Source organism: Phalacrocorax carbo, chromosome 10, assembly GCF_963921805.1.
Source record: "Phalacrocorax carbo chromosome 10, bPhaCar2.1, whole genome shotgun sequence".
Classification (NCBI taxonomy): domain Eukaryota; kingdom Metazoa; phylum Chordata; class Aves; order Suliformes; family Phalacrocoracidae; genus Phalacrocorax; species Phalacrocorax carbo.
Window position 1 is genome coordinate 15,092,648 of NC_087522.1, and position 19,934 is coordinate 15,112,581.

General features: G+C 35.4%; 1 protein-coding gene across 16 annotated transcripts in view; it reads right to left on the reverse strand.

The window, feature by feature from the left end:
• RBFOX1 (RNA binding fox-1 homolog 1) overlaps positions 1–19,934 on the reverse strand; it is a 1,419,204-nt gene that overhangs the window by 56,913 nt on the left and 1,342,357 nt on the right. For 12 of the 16 annotated variants that reach the window (XM_064461968.1, XM_064461967.1, XM_064461969.1 and 9 more), the window contains one exon: positions 11,952–12,032. The exons of the other annotated variants lie outside the window; for them this stretch is intronic. In XM_064461968.1, the coding sequence (XP_064318038.1) occupies positions 11,952–12,032 (81 nt within the window). The remainder of the gene's footprint in view (positions 1–11,951; positions 12,033–19,934) is intronic. 16 annotated transcript variants of the gene reach the window in all.

Consider the following 19,934-nt stretch of genomic DNA (forward strand, 5'->3'; position numbering starts at 1 on the left):
TTAATAAAATCTTAATTTCTCCCAAAAGATGTATTATAAGCATTGGTTTTATTCATTTTTTATTAAATGAATATGACAGGTACAAATTCTAGGCACCATATCTCAGCATATACCTCAGAAAACCAAGACTGAAGTAACAATGACATAGCTTGAGTTCCCAAAAGGATTAACATAATCTGGTAAAAAATACTTAAGGGTTATATACTGTGTATTAAAGTTTTAAAGCTTGGGGATAGATGGAAGAGTAGCAGATGCAAAAAACAACAGGGGGCAGATTTTGTATCAAAGCCATAACAATATACAACCATTTTAATGGGCAATCATTCTTTGCATTTGTGCTGTGGTTTCAATTTGTATGAGTGTGCCATATGCCTCAAGACTCAAGAAAGGTGTGCCATGAAAATGGATGAACAAATCTACCTGCCATCACTCCTAATCTCTCCTTCTTCGCACAAACTATCAGGTCATCCACCATCAAGAGTTTTCAAATATTTTACGGTGAAAAATTTTAATATTACATCTGTTTGAATCAGTTTATAGCTAATTTATCGCAACACAGTTCAACTGTTAGGCAGGGAGACACATTTACTTTACTCCCATAGAGCAGGAAGATCCCTGTGGAAGAAACACTTCAGAAGTGCTGAACAATAAATTAAAACCAAAGAGATATAATGGGTAACATGCTGAGAAAGGCTAAGCAGAATAATCTATATGATATTATCTGAGGTTTCTGGGACAGAATCAGGAGTTTGTGCTGATGTATTCTGTGTAGTAAGTTTTCACTTCACTGTATTTGTAATAAGTAGTATTACTTGGCATTCTTTAAAAGAATTTAAAGAATTGTGTTAAAGAGGATTTATGCAGATTTTGCATTTAAATACACAGTCCAAAGTACAATACAAGTGAAATTTAAGCTCTGTTACTACAGATTTTAACATAAGAAGGCTACAAAATTATAAATACATATGGATTCTTAAAATTTCAGGGTAAAACATCTTTAGAAAGTTCACAATGTTTAAAAATAGGAAGCTGAAAATACATTTTTTCACCTACCACTTTTGTGAGGTGATTAACCCTGGGATCTAGTTACGAATTAACTGAATTTATAGGAAATATGCCATATATGTCAGATACAGTCACAACTGGTCACTTCTATTTCCTTTATTCACAGTCTATTTATTTTTTGAAACACATACTTAAAATTAGTAGAACAATCATTGCCTTACTCTTGTACATAAATATATGTCAGTATTAAACCCTCTTGTTTAGAATGAAGAAATCTGTATTTTGGACAAACCTTTACTTATAAGACATTCTCATTTGAAATGCATTGAAAAGGAAAACAAAAATCTCTAATTAATGTACAAGTCTAATCACCATTCTCCACATGGAAGAGTAATTTTTCACTGTTCATTTGCTCAGTGTAATCTCAAAACTGACATAACAGAAAAGCAATGGCCTATAAATCTGCTCTCATTTGTTTCTTTAATATTCATATTCCATTGAACTACAGCTGCTTGTTTCTGCAGTCTATTACAACATGCAAAACTGCCGATAAAAATATTATGAAAGGCAAGATGTGTTTCTTCATGGCTTGGTGTGCCATTTATTTTGAAAAAAATAACAATAAATGACTCATGGATTGTCCCTCAGTTTGCTGTACACTGGGCGATTAGTGATTAATTACCTTGCTGCAAATTGACATGGCACAAGGAAATTGACACAGCTCTGATTAATTAACTTTTTATGTGAGACAGTTACTTACAAAACACTGCACACTCTAATTGAAACCCTTTACACAATTCTACTGCGTTAAGTTTCCAGTCAAATCCAAATTAGCACCAAATTTTACATAAATTTGGTAAAACTTTTTATAAGGTGTACTCTGATAGAGTATGTACATATTTCTAGAAAGAGGACAGACATCTGCTTTAAGACACTCTTTTCAACTATTTCATCTGCAGACATATGAAAAAATAAGATTTTTCCATGCCAAATCACCAACATAATCAAATACACTCAAAAACCACACATTAAATATTTTAGTAAAAAGCAACCTCATATTTAATATGTTTATTCTTATGTTAAATTAAATATTTTAGTAAAAAGCAACCTCATATTTAATATGTTTATTCTTATGTTAAATTAAATATTTTAGTAAAAAGCAACCTCATATTTAATATGTTTTTTCTTATGTTAAATTGTCAGAAGATACTTAACTGTTCCAGAAAAACTTATTTGGTTTTCTTTACCTTAAATTTATTACCAGACTTAATTGATGCTCTATTTCAAGAATGACTTGCGCATACTGAATTCACATTTAGTTTTCTTTATATTTTTTTAAAGTGTATATAGAACGAATCTTTTTCTCTCCGCTCCCTTGTTTCATCTCCTATAACATACCAATAAACAAACCACCATTGTTTTCTATGTATATTGATACCATTATATGCCAGGAATTTATAACCTTGATGCCAAATCCCGGAAACTGCCTCATCTTTTTGTCTAAAATTTTTCACTGTGAGGGTGACTGAGTTCAGGTATCCAGATACGCTGTGGAGTCGCCATCCTTAGAGATATTCAAAAGCTGTTTGGACTGAGTCCTGAGCAGCCTGCTCGAGGTTACGCTGCTTGAGCAGGGCAGGTAGACAAGGTGCCCTCCAGAGGTTCCTTCTAACCTCAGCCATTCTGAGATTTGGCCATGTGGTGATTCTGTGATTATCAGAAATTCTCATATATCTCATCCTTCTTTTACTGGACTGTATATGCAGCCACCTGAATCCCTCAGATATCGAGGGATTTTTTCCTAACACGCAGAAAAAATGGGTGATGTGGAGGGATAGAAAAGAACAGATAAGATGATTGAGATTTTTTTTGTAAAGCTATGTAATTACACCAACCTACAATCCTGCATAAAAAAAGCACTATAATTGGTGGTCAAATTACTTATGGTGTACTTAATAACAAAATATGAGTACTGCATGGTTGATATTACAAAGAATACAAGTAATTGATGTGGAAAGAACTGTTGACTTTTCGCAAATGAAATGACTAGCAAACAAGAAAAAGCTCAGTAGGTAAAACAAACAACAAAGTAACTAGGCTATAAAGGAAAAGAAACAGTAGCAATCAGAGAAGCCACATCTGATCTTAAATTAAAGAACAATCTTCAAATATAGATGATCAAACTGATCAATAACTTGTCTTGTGTTCCTTGTTGTTGGGTATCTACAAGTTCCAAGCAAATGGAAAAATTCCCTGGTGTCTAGCTAAACACTGTTTAGACAAAGTAAAAAAGACACGGTTGTGGAAAACTAGATGAAGAGTAGCACTACTCTAAAGAGATGACAAAATTTAGTACTTTAAATATTTATGAAAGTCAATTATGTGGTTACAAAAAGTTCTGTCTGGATGACACAAGGATTACTAAAACTCAACAGAATTATTAAACTGTGAAAAAGAACATTGTCAGAATGTTGTTGGGTTGGGAACTACTTAGGCAGGAAGTGATTGAGGAAAAAGCAGCTACTAACCTAATCCAAGCCATAATGGAAAAAGACTGTCAAAACAAAGAATTGCACATGCAAAGAGTCATATAGATATTAAATATATTAATTCATCAAAAGTATTTACTAATTGTGAAATTGAGGTTGAAGAATTTTGCTGTATACAACATGGTTTTAAGAGCCATGATTTAATAACCACTGTCACACAATGCAAGAAAGAGTGACACTGAAGTAAGTCTTTATTCAAAACCAAATCTTACAGGCTAAGCTGAAAACCACAAAATTAACAACTTAATATCTCACAGAGAGTATGAATTGATATGTATGGTCAGCTGTGTGTGCCTGCCTACTAAAAAGGAGTAACATGGCTTCCAGAATGCAAAGCTTAGGAAACTTAAGAAGCCTGCATCTAGGACCCTACACAAAGGATCTTATGTACAATAACATCATAGATCATGATGCAAAAAAATACTAAATGCAATTCTCACTCTTTAGCTGCATACCAAGAGGAGAAAGTCCAAACAATCCTATTGTCCTAACTCATGGGTTAGTCACGAGTACTGCCAGTAGCCAAGTGCTGTATCTCCATTAACAGGAAAGCACATAAGATACGTGAGATATCCAATTGCCCTTGGTCAAACGTGACTTTTATTATCTGAACTAAAGGGCAAAGATACTCTTCTCAATTAATTATTAAAAATGTCCTGCACACCTTTCCAGTCATCTCCCATTACCCAGGTGTAGGATGGTGTATGAGTTAAAAGAACAGTCAGTGGCACACAATTCGGGATATATCTATCTTTATCTTAAGCGTCAGACACACTGTACCGTCGCTAAACAGATTAACAGAATAATGAGTATAAACAGCAAGGCATTTAAAAACAGATTTGCAGAAGTGAAATGAAACCCATTTTTACAGATTCTGGACAGCTATGATACATTTTACTGATGTCTTATTAGTCACCATTTAAAATACTGGTAGACAGTATAGAAGGACAATATAAAATAGTTACAGAAGGATAATAAATAGTAATACAGAACGCAAAGATGCTGTAAGAATTTCAGGCAGTGCTACCAAAAAAAACCAAAAAGAGGTTCATTTTACAATTTAAAAAAGCTGATACTTAAATCAAGGTTATAACATAATATGTATGAAAATAATCTAATTAAATTTTTTAATTTTGTATTACCTTTATAACTATCTTACTTAGAAGTCAGTGGAGTTATCCTGCATTCAGATTTGTGTAACTTTGTTCAAAGCATGGTCCAATCCAATGGGCCAAAACTGTTTAAAAACCTTCTAAAGACATTCCAACAAGAGATGACATCAATAGTTTTCTCTGGAAGTGATGCATGATTTTTCAACCTTTTAAACTTCTATACATGGAGGAAAAAAATCATGGAAAACAATTAGTAAACTTCCCTTCCTGCTTATTATTGATATCTTCTTTATTTAAACTTTCATGTAAACCCACTGTATTTTAACATACAGAAAAGGAAAGGCACTTTTCACGTTATTCCTGGGTTACAAGAAGATGATTCTCTTCAATTTATAAATAAAGGCAATTAATTAAATCAGGAAGCACATTATAAGATAGTTTGACTCCTAAATGTTCAGTAATGAGGTTTTTGTAACCTGGAAATGATATGCATGATTGGTCTACTCAAATGTATGGACATTTCCCTTTGGGCAGGATTTTTGTACTGTTTCATTCATGAATTTCAGTCCTGCAATGGTCAAATCGGCTTGATCACAGAACTCCTTTGCAGGGTTACTCTACTTTTTTTCTGTGAAGTAATAAAAAGCAGTCAAAACCACAAACATGTTAATACAATCTACTAATATATATTTCCACTGTGATTAAGTGACCTGCCATTCCATTTTAGTTTAAGAGAAAACAGACCTATTAAAAATTTAGTTTGCAGACAACTTTTACATTTCATTTGCAATTACTGCAAAATAGGCAAATTATTTATACCATATGAATACTCATTTTTTAAACTGTTCCTGACCCATATACCAATTCAAAATGGCAAGCTTACTAAACAGGCACTCACTTACCAATAACAGTAAAATCACAACAAATAAATTAATAAAAACTACAGCAATAAAATTTGAAAAAAATGTTATCACTGATGTCATTACAATGAAGTATATGTCCGTTTGGATTGAGTATGGTCTTACATACAAAACCCAGAAAGGTAAATACTAAATACCAGGAGCACCTATGCTTCAGTTGCTTGGAGTGTCAGGTCAATCCTGTCAGAAGACTGTCGCCATTAGAATATAATTTTCAGGTAATTAATTATGTGCAACAGATTAAACTGACAAAATCAACTGAATCAAGGTTTCTAAACTGAATGTTTCCACTAAGGATTCTGCTTAGAATAGCACTTTAAATCACCTTTTGAAAATTTATATTTCCCCCAGGTAATCACCTTGGTATTGGAAATATTGCAGAACGTAATATAAATGTCAGAGGTTTTACTCCGATCCATTAGTAATGTCATAGAAAAATAAAACTTGGAATGTCTTCACAAGAAATATGAAAAAGTTTCATACAGCATTTTTTAGGTAGTTTACTAATATTCCTTAGCCAAGTAATGTACTTCTAAGCAAGGATATTCAACAGATATTGAATAGACAGGCTTTACTTAATTTTCATTTCTGTAGCACAATAAGCCCTCAAACAGACTAAATCCTACTATTGGATGTGTTATTTTTACTTAGCATTTGTGACTTTCCTGATTTATTCCATGCATATCAACAAAGTCCTGAACTATCCTCCACCTGTGAATCAAAACAAAACACCCACAGGAAAAAAAATCTTTTTAAAATAGTACATGTCTCTTTCATACATAAGTGTTCATAAGTTTTTAGTAGAGAACATACATAAAAAGCAAAATTCTCATATCATGTAATTAATGCTTAAAGCTTCTGCTATAGATTTTCCTTCTCTCCTGGAAATTTAGCATCAGTAGGATTATTACGATAATTCAGGAACATTTCTGATACCTGCTCTGAAGTAATGGAATGTATTTTCCTGAGTTCCTTTAAAAGAATTTAAGCAGTAAAAATATTTGTCAAAAATATTACAGGACCAAAGGTTTCTGGCAAATTTTCTGAAAGAACTGCCTTCCCACCTTTCAAAAACATCTGATCTTTGCCTTGTTGTTTTCCAGTTGCTCATAAACTAAAATCCCAGGGCAACATAGTTTATTGATTTAATATCTGCCTGACACAAAGCAAAAGTATTCTCTCGTGAGTGCTTATCTGTCATATGTACTTCTGTGAAAAGAATATAAAGACAAATAAGATGTTCTAGAGCATATCATGGGATTATGAACTTGGCACTGACTGGATTCTGCTTAAAAATAGTTGAAATGATAAATACTAAAAATATCTACACTGATATTTTGAGGATGGTAATTTAAAAAGAATTGGGTTATAAATATTTTAATTATAAAGGTTATATACTATTTTAGTATGAATAGAGAATGAACACTCAAGTTCACAAATAGGACAGACAAAATGAGTGGAAAAAATATTTCTCACTGAAACAGTTAAAACAGTAAGAACTTATTCTAATGATACAATGGACTGTGAACTTACTTTGTATTAATTAAACTCAATGTAATGGCATTTCCTGTATTGAAATGAATAAGCAGTGATGTGGAAATTAATTTAAACCATTAGGTTAATTACAGAAACTGATGGAAGTTTTATCAGACAATTACAATTAAAGAACATTAACACTGTGGGACAGATTTATAAGCATTTGTACCACCTCAATCATTTGTGGTGAATTCCACTAGGAATTCTTACAAAATTGTAATCAATATATCAATTAGAAAATGAGCCATCAACTTCATTTTCCTGTATGATAAAATAAACTAATATCTGATTTCTGCATTTTCATATTTTTCCTTCTTTTAATCCTATCACTTCATTGCAGCATGAAAGGTTTATTTATTTTTTAATTAAAGAAATGAAAATTTATGGAAAAAGAGGATGTATATCTTGGAGCTGGTAAACATGCTTACTGAAGATGAAACAACCCTAACATTTAGCAAATGTAAGCCAAAATTGTCATGGGTTTTAAACGTACTCACTGCACTTATGGCAAAATTCTCTTCTATGGGCATGCAAAACATTTGGGAAATATGGGCACTCATCCGTACATCATTCTGAACAAAGGCATATAGCAATTTACTATTACACAGCAGGAAGACAAGAGACAACAAACATAACCTGAAAGAAGAGAGGTTGCCACTGTTAGGACATTCTAACATTGGAACAGATGACCCAGAAAGGTTGTGCAGTCTCTGTCCTTAAAGGTGCCCAGGGCAACCTGGACTTTCCAGCCTGAATTATTCTATGATTCTATGACTTCATGTCTTCCTTTCCCATGTTTTGGTTCTCATTAACTTCTATTTTATTCACGTTTTCAGGCACTTCTACATTATAGAAAAAATGGGGAAAATAGGCACTAACCAGTTTTTAAAAGTCCTTGCATAAATTCAGATTAGCATTTTTCCTTTTTTTTTTTAACCATACACACCCAGCTATATTACTGTCTTTGTAGATCAGTGATCATAGAATCATAGAATCATTAATGTTGGAAAAGACCTGTAGGATCAAGTCCAACTGTCAACCCAACACCAACCATGTCTCCTAAACCATGCCCTGAAGTGCCACGTCTACTCATCTTTTAAATACCTCCTGGGACGGTGACTCCACCACCCCTCTGGGCAGCCTGTTCCAATGCCTGACCACTCTCTCAGTAAAGAAATTCTTCCTAATACCCAATCTAAACCTCCCCTGATGCAGCTTGAAGCCGTTTTCTCTTGTTCTATAGACATTCAGTGACAGAGCTTTTTTCTTCTTTCGAATCTTCCTTTTGTCCAACAGGGTCTTAATTCCCATGGATCTTACTCTCAAGTGGCTCCGATTTAGAAAAGTTCCAAAATTTTTCTTGACACATTTCTTATTTCAAAGTAGATACAAATTTCTTCAGGATTAAAAAATTTCCTGTGGAAGCAACTAGTCTAAAGAAGTGGGGGCAAAAAGAGACTGTCAGTTACATGCAGCCAAACTCTTTGATTGTTTCAGTGAGATATCATGGGCCTCCAGGAAGCTTCCAGTGAACGCTCGCTTACTCACTGGGACTTAGAGTGCTCTATCTTTACTTCCTGGATATATCTCCTTCCAATACTTGTCTACATTCTGCATTAGCATAATGATGATGGATTTAACTGAAATCAGTTGTATTAGTTCTGTCCTCAAGATGTCAATGCCATGGGAATCTACAGCAGCCAAGATGAGAGCATGAGCTTCCTTATTTAGGTTGTGTCAGTAAGGTAAAAGCTGTCCCACCAAGGGATGTGAACACATTTGCCTGCTGAAACTATGCTTTTTTCATAACAAATTATCTATTCCCAGAATAGACGTGCAAATGAAAAACGGATCCAGGTCCCATCTTCTCCTTCAGCATAAGAGAACAGATGAGGCATGAGAGACTATTGCTACTGATTTGTTCCACTGCTCGCAGAAGAAACAGCTCATTTCTTTCTGTATTATGTGAAGGACCAAAAGTGACGGAAGGAAGCAGAGCCATGTTTCCATCTCCTGACATATTCAGAGGTGTAACTAATCACTGTACTGGGAAATGTACAATGTGATACATAAAATATATCCTGTGGAAAAAAAAACATCAGAAGGGAAAAAGTAGCTCCAAGAAATCCACTCTTCTTTCTGGCTAGCAAAAAACCCAAGGTTAAAGCATTCAGAGTCATCAGACACTACTAGTGACAAACACAATTAAAAGTCAAAAAGTTAAGTGAGAAATAAAGCTAGCCAAATTAAGAAAAATATATTTTACAACCATGTTTCAGTACTTCATTCCTTATGGAATATAACTCGGGATCAAAATACAAAGAATCAATTTAAAAACAATAAGATTTTTAAAAATGGGGACTATCCTTTTCCAAATATCTGAAAATTCCTAAATGCCATTAGCATTTAATTAACTCCAAACCTCTCAGACAGCTTTAAAAATCTCAGCTGACTCTTCCCCTTCTGTTAAAACAATTACAAATTTAAAACCTCTTAATTCTTAAATTGAAAGCTGTTCTGAAATATTACACTGTTACAATACTAGCTGTAACAGAACAAATGATTAACAAATTATTCAAAGATGTAGGCTGCAATATTGTTGTCTACATGGAATGATAATAGAAAAAGTATTAGTCTCCTAGATGTCAATGTTGGCTTATCAGTTATCATAAAAATACCTGGATATGAATATACATCCAAATATACATCCAAAATATATGGATATGGATATACATCCATATGTATTATATGGCTATACATCTGTAAAAAACAGAATATAGAAGATCTTTAAAATAATAAAAGAAATAAAATTATACAAAAATCGAGCTTCATTTCTGTTCACTTCTTACTAGAATTCCCTATAGAAATGGAAATATTTTACATCTTTATTGAAAGTTTTGTAATAAGGAGAAATAAAAAACCCTAATTACAATCATTAGTAATTGTAGTAATTTTATATTATTAGGAGTTGTGACCCTGTAGGGGAAACAGCATTTTGGCAAGATGAAATACTACACATAATAAAAGAAAAATCATGACTTGCAGACACACAGATTCAACAAAAGTGTAATAATTTCTACTGCAAGGACTAGTAGCAATCTCTGCTATGAAACTGTGTATTACACATTGCCCAGTGGGAGGCAGATAGGCGAAGTCTGTTTACTTATATATTTGGCATAATTGAAAACAAACAGGTGTTTGTTAGGATATCATTATTCCAGGGGCACCACTGCAAAATAAGTTTTTTCAAACGGATTGGCTCATGAGACATAATGGAAACAGTGAAGTGTAGAGCTTAGCTAGCTATGCAATTACTATCTAGGGATTTAATAATTGTGGAAATACTGTATGATGTAAACAGCATCCCCAGAAATAAGTTTCCTAGGATAGAACTCAGTGAGACAATAGGAGCAACGGGGTAAACTTAAGGAAGATTTTATTTAGAGTAATTTCCAGAAAATAAAAAACAAACACTGACCCCACTCCTCCAGAAGAAGCTCCCTAACAGTGAGATGAATGAAATGTTTGGATAATTTTCTAAGAAAATAATTTTAGTCAAAGATTGGTATTCCAGTCAAAAAGAAATAGTGCACTAAAAATGTCCTATAGGGAACACTGATTTAGACAGTAAGTATTTAATCTCTATGTTACTACAAGGATTAAAAAACCCTCACTGCTTGGGAAAGGTGACAGAGTACAAAATATTCATAGAGCATCTGGAAGCAAATGCAGATTTAATTGATAATTTCAGTTCAAATTTAAAACATTTCATATATTTTGTTATTTCAGTATGTATTTGTAGACTCCCGATTTGAAACTGCACCCCGTATTTATACTGTAAAAGCAGCAGCTCTAGGGATGATATTCATAGCCTCTGACGTAAGAGAGCTACGTGACTGTAGGGATGACCACTATGGAACTCGTTTGTCCTTATTCCTGGTTTTACTTAATAAAAGAAATTATTTTAGTGGTCTAGATAAGCTTTAAAAGAGCAGAATTGCATTCTAGAGTGACTACAATCTTCACAAAGAGCACATCCGATAACGTTGTTAAGTCAGACAACATAAAATATTTTCTTTACAGATGACTGCTAAGAACACATAGCAAATGTTGCTGCTCACCCTAATTCAGCAGGCAGCAATTATTACTATTTCATTTGGCTAGAGGCTTCTTCATCTGACTAGATTTCAGAATGGGCATCAGTGGGACCACCAATATGATCTAAAACACTCACAGAAGAATCAGTTCCACTTCTGCTGCAGAATTTTACAGGAGACATTGCTACTCCAAAATGGTAGATGGCAGCTTCTATTGTTTCACCTTGTCTTTGCTATTGTTATTAGGGCAGCTTTTTATAATTCAAAACACACATTAGCACACAGTGTTTTTCGTTTTGTAAAAAGAGACTTCTATTTTCTTCCTGACACAATCAAATGGTGGCATGATATGAGAATTTTTGTTTATTAAATCAAAGTTGTGACCAGGAAGGAAAAAGAAACAGAACATCTTCTACACAAAATGCAGAGTGCGCAACAGTACTGGATTCCAAAAAATGTCAGTGCTACTGTAGAACTTTTGACCGTTTCTGTAGAACAGTGCAACATAAGCGGTCTCTTTTTTTAAAATAAAATATATTTTTACTTTGAGGATAAAGATGTAACTGAAAACACTGAATTATCTGTTGACATTACTTACAGACATTTATAAATACCATATTTACAAGAGCTATTGGGAAAGTTTACAGTTTTAGGGGCTTAATTCACATTAATGTGCTTTTGTCACAAAACAAAACAAAACAAAAAAAAAAAAGAGCCATAACACTAGCTTACTTGTGGATGTGTATACTAGTGAACTGGGGGCACTGTACACGGGAGATCCCTCCTGGTTTGCCTGGCACAGCAGCACCCTGCCTACAAGAAAGAGAGAGAGAGTGGTATCTGGTTTTGGAACACTCAGACTAAACCTCAATTTTTATCTCAAAACAGAAATAAAGTCATAACCAGAGCAGTCAGTGAAGCAGGGGCACTTTTTGTCCTTTGACTTCAAGGCAGAAAGAGCCCCAATAAACATGTACAATTTTACATTTGAAAAAGCAAAACACAGGCATCCCCCAAAATACACCCTTTGTATCACATGGGGAAGCTGGTGCATGCCCTGAGCATTTGCAGCACACACCAGTCCCTCACCCAGCTGCTCTCTCTCCCTCTCTGCCCTGTCTCTCTGAATCAGCAGCTGCCTGCTTAGCTCTGCTGTTAACAGAAGCAATCAACCCACCCACACCACCCAGCTACTAACTTCTCACCTCCCTAACTTTGGCTGAAGTGAGAGGCTACTCAAGCAAACACAGCAGATAAATCAGATGGCAAAGGTCCCATATACAGACATTAGGCCAAGGATGATCTCAGTCATATCGCTTAAATTAACACCGGTGCAAGTGAAATTGGCATATTACTAACACATGTGAAGACTTCAGTATTTTTAGCTCAGATGAGAAATACATAGACATAAGCTACTTTCCAGTATATAAACTGGATTCACGATTAAGAACAAAACCAAATAAAGGAAATTAAGCCGCATTTTTAAAAAGAAAAGTAAAAGTAATAACCAAATCAATTTAAAAGAACAGTTTTGCAATTCATGTTCGTTTTGAACAATGACAGAAATTTAGGCTTATTTTCCTTTTTTAAAAAAACGAACTTAAATAAGATGCCTTACTATTTCAACATCTTGAAATTTTTAGCAGTCTTAGATGAATACAGAGTGAACATTGATTAGAAGCAGAAACAACTATAGTTTCACACCAGGACAAAAAATTTTGCATGTCTGGAATACAGTCCACCAGGAAGAACAGGAGGTGACACATCCGTTTTGCAGATATATGCTTATATATCTGTATACACAACACATACAAAATTATACATACACTGACATACTTCAAGCTGTTGGGCTTTATGAATCACGCAATTTCAAAAATATTAAAATTACATGAAGATTTGTGAGATTTTAGAAGTTGTGTATTGACTTATAAGCAATGTAACTCAGAATTGAGTCAAGTATGTTTGGAAGGATTACAAGATTAATTACAAATAGTAGGCCTGTTTTCTGTATAGTATTATAAGAGTAATTCTCAACTTACATTCAGTTACCAGACCAGAGTTCTTTCAAAAAATATTTGAACAATTTTTTCTGTCATTAACCAGTTCTTTGGTTATTGCTTGTAGATGTCAGTTGAAGTAGAAATACAGGAAATACTGAAGGAAAATAATTCTTGTAATTTATGCAATTTAGCTAAGACTATGAGAACTGGAAATCTCATGAAATATTATGCTTCTAAGCTACCCAGATAATAGCATCCCCTTAGCTAACAGAAATTGGAGATACTTGCTTTTTTCCAGCCATCCATTACTAATCTGAAAGATAAAACAAGCTAAAAATATTTTTCCTTACTTTAAGACAGCACATAGTTGATTATATTGGTATACATCTCTCCCAGCCTTCCAAAAAATATCCACAACTGGAAGCTGTTAAACGACCATATGAGATCCTAATGGCAAGCATCATTTTCAGGCTAGGTGATAAACAGGACCTATCAACACACTTGACACTAGGAATGTATACATTGGAATATGGATGTATTTAACACAATGGATGCTTCAAAACTTGTGCTGCCACAGAAGCCTGAAAATGAAAGTGAGCTGAAAGCATAGAGGCACTCATCCCACTGAATGAAATGTGGAAAGGAAAGGATTTACTAAAATCAGTAATTTTCATTAGGTTTTAAGAATAATGTAACTATAATGACTTCAGGCATATTTAGTAAATATATAAAGATAAAGGTTTTTAGAAATTGAAGATAGAAGTATATGTATATTATTCAACATAAAATCTAGACGATATTTTGCTTGTTCCATGGTCCATACATATTCTCCTATTCTTTTGAGCTAACATTCTTCCATTTTCTCTGATTTAATCTCATTTTCCCTACTCAAGGTTTCTAATTTCTGATGAAAGTACTTCAAAACAGATGCTTTTTTCATCCATGCTACTAGAGTGCATTTAATTTGTTGCATAGAACTTTCTAATTATATTTTGACAATCTGCCTTTGATTTTGTATATGAAATTAAAACTAATACCTAAACCACTATTATTAGATTTTCTTAGAAAAATATGGAACTTTTTAATGTACTTTTGTGAGAAAAGATTATTTCTGCTGCATCTAATTTTGGTATTATACATATCTAAATGATAATTAGTACAACTGGGGAAAGACTGAAATGTTTACAATAAGATCTTCTGGATAAACTTCAGAACATTGAAATGATCTATAAATTCCTTAACAGAAGAACAAAAATATTATTTTTCCTCTAGATTACAAATTCTAGCATGACAGAATAAAGGGTGTTTTTTAAATTGTTTTTTTAAGAAAGAGGATTTTAATATGAACCTCTTAATATTTCTGTTCAAACTGTAATTCAATAATATCATGGAGATTATAAACTTCAAAAAATTACAGCCAAGCTAGAATGCATCTTTAATTCTGCAATGCCTTCTGTACTAGCATATGTAAGGCCGATATTTTCTCATCAAGAACAATCTGCATGCTTTTTTGCCTTTCTCTAAGATAAGGACTCTACTTGTTTGGTCACAACAGACATGTGACCAGTGATACAGGATTTTGGAGACCATTAGCAGAAAGCTGCTCCTGACTCACTCCATCAAAAGGATGAGTAAAATATTAGCATATATATCTATAGTGTGTACTCACTGCAGGTACACAGGAGAGCTTTAGACAGGCCAGTGGCAGAAGGGAAACTGAGGCAGCCATGCTGCTAGGCGTAATGGGGGGAGAGTAGTCTGCGGTGGCCGAGCAAGCCCGTGGGTTGTGCTGCACACAACGGGCAGCTGTGCTGCGGCAGGGCATGGTGGTGTCAGCTGAGCATTGCTGCAGTGTTGCAGAGATCCCCCCAGACTTCACCATTTATCCTTGGCATACAGGCTGGCAGCATGGACAAAAACACACTTCTCAAGATAAAAAAAAATTCCCACTCATATTTCATTTCCTCCAATGTTTTCTTCTACAGTCCATGATTAAGAACATACTATCTGATTAGGTCCTATGTTAAAGCACTATAGTTATTCTGAGAAAATAATTACTCTAAAAATATCCAGGGCTGTGAGGAAAATGCTGTAAAGTCATTAATATTTTTAGAACACCAAAAATGCAGTCCCACGTGGTTTCAAGATATTTGACTAAAAGTATTTTTCTAATTTTTTTCAGAATTTAAAAATAAGTTTTTGTGTATGGATCTTATTTAGATGATTTATATAAATTAATTGACAGAGCATAAGTGGAAACACCAATGTACTAGTGATGATGCACAGACTACTCACTGGCCTATACACGATATACCACAAAGTTCATTGTACTTCTCAAATACTCAGGTAGCTAAGAAGTAGTACCCCGGATCAACAACAGGAGGACTTTCTAGTAAATTGTAAAGAACATTAAATCACTTCTGTTAAAAATAGTTTTTAGGTCTAACTGGAACCATTATGTAGCCACCACTACAGACAGCTTAAAAGTAGAGACCTGGAATAAGTTTAAAACGATTTGCACAACTAGTTGGAATCTTTTACGGCATCCTTTGTAGAAGTATAAAGCGAAACATTTTCAGCAGAAAAAAAATTAATAATATTAGTTAAAATTACACTGCAGATATAAAATTAAGTGTTGCAAGGCCTTGATCACGGGAATAGCTCTCTCCTGTCACAGGATGTGGATGAAACTTTTAGAAACCTTCACTGCCAGAACTGTATAAAGTTGATAAACCATTACTGAGAACCTGAGTTTACAATGCATCTCCTCCCAGTATAGACAGCTTCAGTACCTTTGCTCATAACAAAAACTTTCCAGTTTACCATGCTGTTATTTATTCCCCCAGGATTTTTGGGAATTTACAAAAGAGAAGAGGACAGAAGTTGCATCACAGTACTCTGTTACATTCCAAGTAGCAAGTTACTAAGTGAGTCAAAGGGGAAAAACTGATTTCCTACTTTCACTCTGGGACTCCTAACAACCACAGCTTCATATAAAGCTCTTCAGACAGCTCCAAAGATGACAATGGTACTGAGTTCTGTATAGGGTACAACTATGTCTGCCATAACATATCACATATGTATTTTCAGGGGTAGAAATTAATCAAGCCAATATCCAGGGCTGGTCTACATTGGGTATTAGTACACAGGTAACTAAAATGAAAGTTTATAATAGAGGAACTAAAGAAGTTGCTACATACAAGGAAATTTAGTGACAATTACATCACTTCAACCCATTGTGCACTTAGTTTCCCACGTAAAGTAGATGTTTGTCATGGTTTTAGCTGGGATAGAGCTAATTTTCTTCACTGCAGCTGGCACAGTGCTGTGCTTTGGACTTAGCATGAAAACAATGTTGATGATAACACACAGATGTTTTGGCTGTTGCTGGGGAGTGCTTGTACTAGTCAAGGACTTTTCTAGCTTCCCATGCTCTGCCGGGTGCACAAGAAGCTGGGAGGGGAGGGGGCACAGCTAAGAGAGCGGATTCAAACTGGCAAAAAAGATATTCCATATCATGTAACGTCGTGCCCAGTATGTTAACTGGGAGGAGCTGGCTGGGGGAGGGAAGCAGTGATCATGGCTCAGGGACCGGCAGCGTTGGTTGGTGAGTGGTGAGTGGTTGTATCGTTCGTGTTTCTGAATTTTTTTCCCTTTTCCCTTTTCCTTTTTATTATATTATCATTATTGTTATTATCATAATCGATATTATAAACATTATTATTTTATTCTAATTATTAAACTGTTCTTTTCTCAACCCACAAGTTTTTTTTAACTCTTTTGCTCTTCCGATTCTCTCCCCCATCCCACAGGTGTGGGGGAAGTGAGCGAGCGGCTGCGTGGTGTTTAGTTGCTGATTGGGGCTGAACCATGACACTGTTCTTTACACATATTTATTCTCTTGTGTTACCAGTAAGAGTCTCTTACCGATTTTGGCAACTAAGTACCAGTTCATACATTCTGTAATACTATTTTACCAAAGGGCTCATTAGCCTTACTTCAGTCCCTGGGAAAGTCACGGAACGAATCCTCCTGGGGGCCATCACAAGTCAAATGAAGCCCGTGACTGGGAAAAGCCAACATGGCTTCACTAAAGCCAGATCGTGCTTGACAAACCTGGCGGCCTTCTATGACAAAGTGACTTGCCTGGTTGACATGGGGCAGGCAGTGGACATTGTCTACCTGGACTTCTCCAAGGCCTTTGATACGGTCCCCCACAGTCTCCTCCTGGAGAAATTAATGCATTATGGCCTAGACAAGTGGTCTGTGCAGTGGGTGGGGAACTGGCTGACAGGCCGCACCCAAAGGGTGATGATAAATAGCTCCTTTTCCAAGCGGCAACCTGTCACTAGTGGAGTCCCCCTGGGATTGATATTGGGCCCAATGTTATTCAACATCTTCATAAATGATCTGGATAACGGCATCAAGTGTAGCCTGATGAAGTTTGCTGATGACACCAAGTTGAGTGGGGAAGTAGACACTCCAGAAGGGAGAGCTGCTCTGCAGGGAGATCTGGATAGGCTGGAAGAGTGGGCCAGCAAGAACCTTATGAAGTTCAACAAGGAGAAATGTAAGGTCCTGCACCTGGGAAAACATAATCCAGGAGTGCAACACAGACTGGGATCCACCTGGCTGGAGAGCAGCTCTGTGGAAAGGGACCTGGGGGTTCTGGTGGACAGAAAGCCCAACAGGAGCGAACAGTGGCTGCTGCAGCCAAGGAGGCCAAGAGGATGCTGGGTTGCATCAAAAAGGGCATTACCAGCAGACATGAAGAAGTCATTATCCCGCTCTACTCAGCGCTTGTCAGGCCACACCTGGAGTACTGTGTACAGTTCTGGTTTCCACTTTGCAAAAAGTATGTGGACAGGCTGGAAGGGGTCCAGAGAAGGGCCACCAAGATGATCAAAGGACTGGGAAGCTGCCATACGAGAATAGGCTGGGAGAGCTGGGTTTGTTCAGCCTTAAGAAAAGGAGGCTTAGAAGGGATCTCATCACCATGTACCAGTACTTAAGGGGTAACTACAAAGAAGATGGAGACTCCCTTTTTACAAGCAGTCACATGGAGAGGACAAGGTGGGATGGACACAAGTTGCTTTTGGGGGGATTCTGATTGGACACGAGAGGAAAATTTTTCACAGTGAGGACAGTCACCATTGGAATAATCTCCCCAGGGAAGTGGTTGACTCGGCCACGTTGGACACCTCCAAGAGTTGTCTGGACAGGGTGCAGAGCCATCGTGTCTAGACTGTGCTCTTCCCAGAAAGGTTGGACTAGATGACCCCTGAGGTCCCTTCCAACCCGTGATTTTGTGATTCTGTGAAAAAAGCTCCAAATAAACCCACAGGAAAAAGCTAAATATATTTGTGTCCCATTTTGTCTATACTGTTATAAAATGTTATTTTATTACTCTAAACTAAAAGCTGAATTATTTATTAAATTTGGTGATTATTATTTCATTTTCCCTTTTTCCCAATACAGCTGGATGTTACATAGCCCAATCTTCTCTCAGTCATTCCAATCACTGTTTTGCTTTGTACCCTTTGCAACAACTATTAGTCCTATACACTTAATTCCTTTTACACATACAACGCATGAAGAAAACTATAAGGCTACATCCCTCATGAACGTATGAGGAGATTTGCTAGTGTGTCAAAGATCCTTATAAACAAGTCATGCCTGGTCTTGATTTGCTGTTCTAATGGTGTAATTTAACATCGGCCTTTCCAGACAGAAATAGCTTTATACTTGTTCTGGTCTGGAATATTATTCTATGATGGGTTATTTCAAAATGTGTCATAGAAATTAATCAGAAACACCTAACTAGAAGGCCACTGTTGTACAATAATATCATATATTAACTTCTCTTGTCCCATCTGACTAGAGAATTTAAAGACAGTATCTTGAATACATAACAGTTGTTAAGTGTCCTCTTAGCTTTTCATTATCTGTAGTCAAACTACACGGCCTTAGTAAGCTGCTAATTAAATATGCTGTTAATTAAAAAAAAAAATGCTTCTCAGGTGCCTTCAGTTATTTGGGATCTTTCTATAAATGGAATAGTACTCCTTCAGATTTTAACACAATCATTCATGGATGGTAGTGTTGACACATTGAATTGTTTCATCCATTATTAACAAGGACAGAAGTAGCATCATCCAAAAGATACACACCTCCTTTCTTCCAATATGTTAAAAATACAGAAAAAACCTATATTTAAGTCCCTCAAAATTATAACTGAAGCTTCACTTAATCAAGTGAATTGCATGGTAGGGTAGAGAATCTAAAGTAGTTGACATCCAAATGTGAATTCCATAAGTCCAAATCAGTATCTGTATTACCTTCTAACCACAAACCTGAAATACATTCAATTATTTAATAACCTATTATACTTTCTACTGGTAATGAGAATGAGAATGTGTGCTCTGTACATACACTTATGCTTATGTAGTAAGTCACTGACCCGCATATAACCTCATATAGGTTATCAAAAATGGGGGAAAAAAAAAGACTGGGGTGTGGCAGAGGTATGTGTCTCTAAGACATTTTATGATCTCTCTTTATTGAAAAATGCTATTTAAGACACCAATTTTCCTTCCATAACTTTTCTAAGCATAGTGCAATTTCTTTATTATCACCTCTCTTAGAGTGTCACCAAAACACTCAGTGAACTTAGGCAATGACTCAGGGAACAGCAATGCATGTTACAACAAGCAAA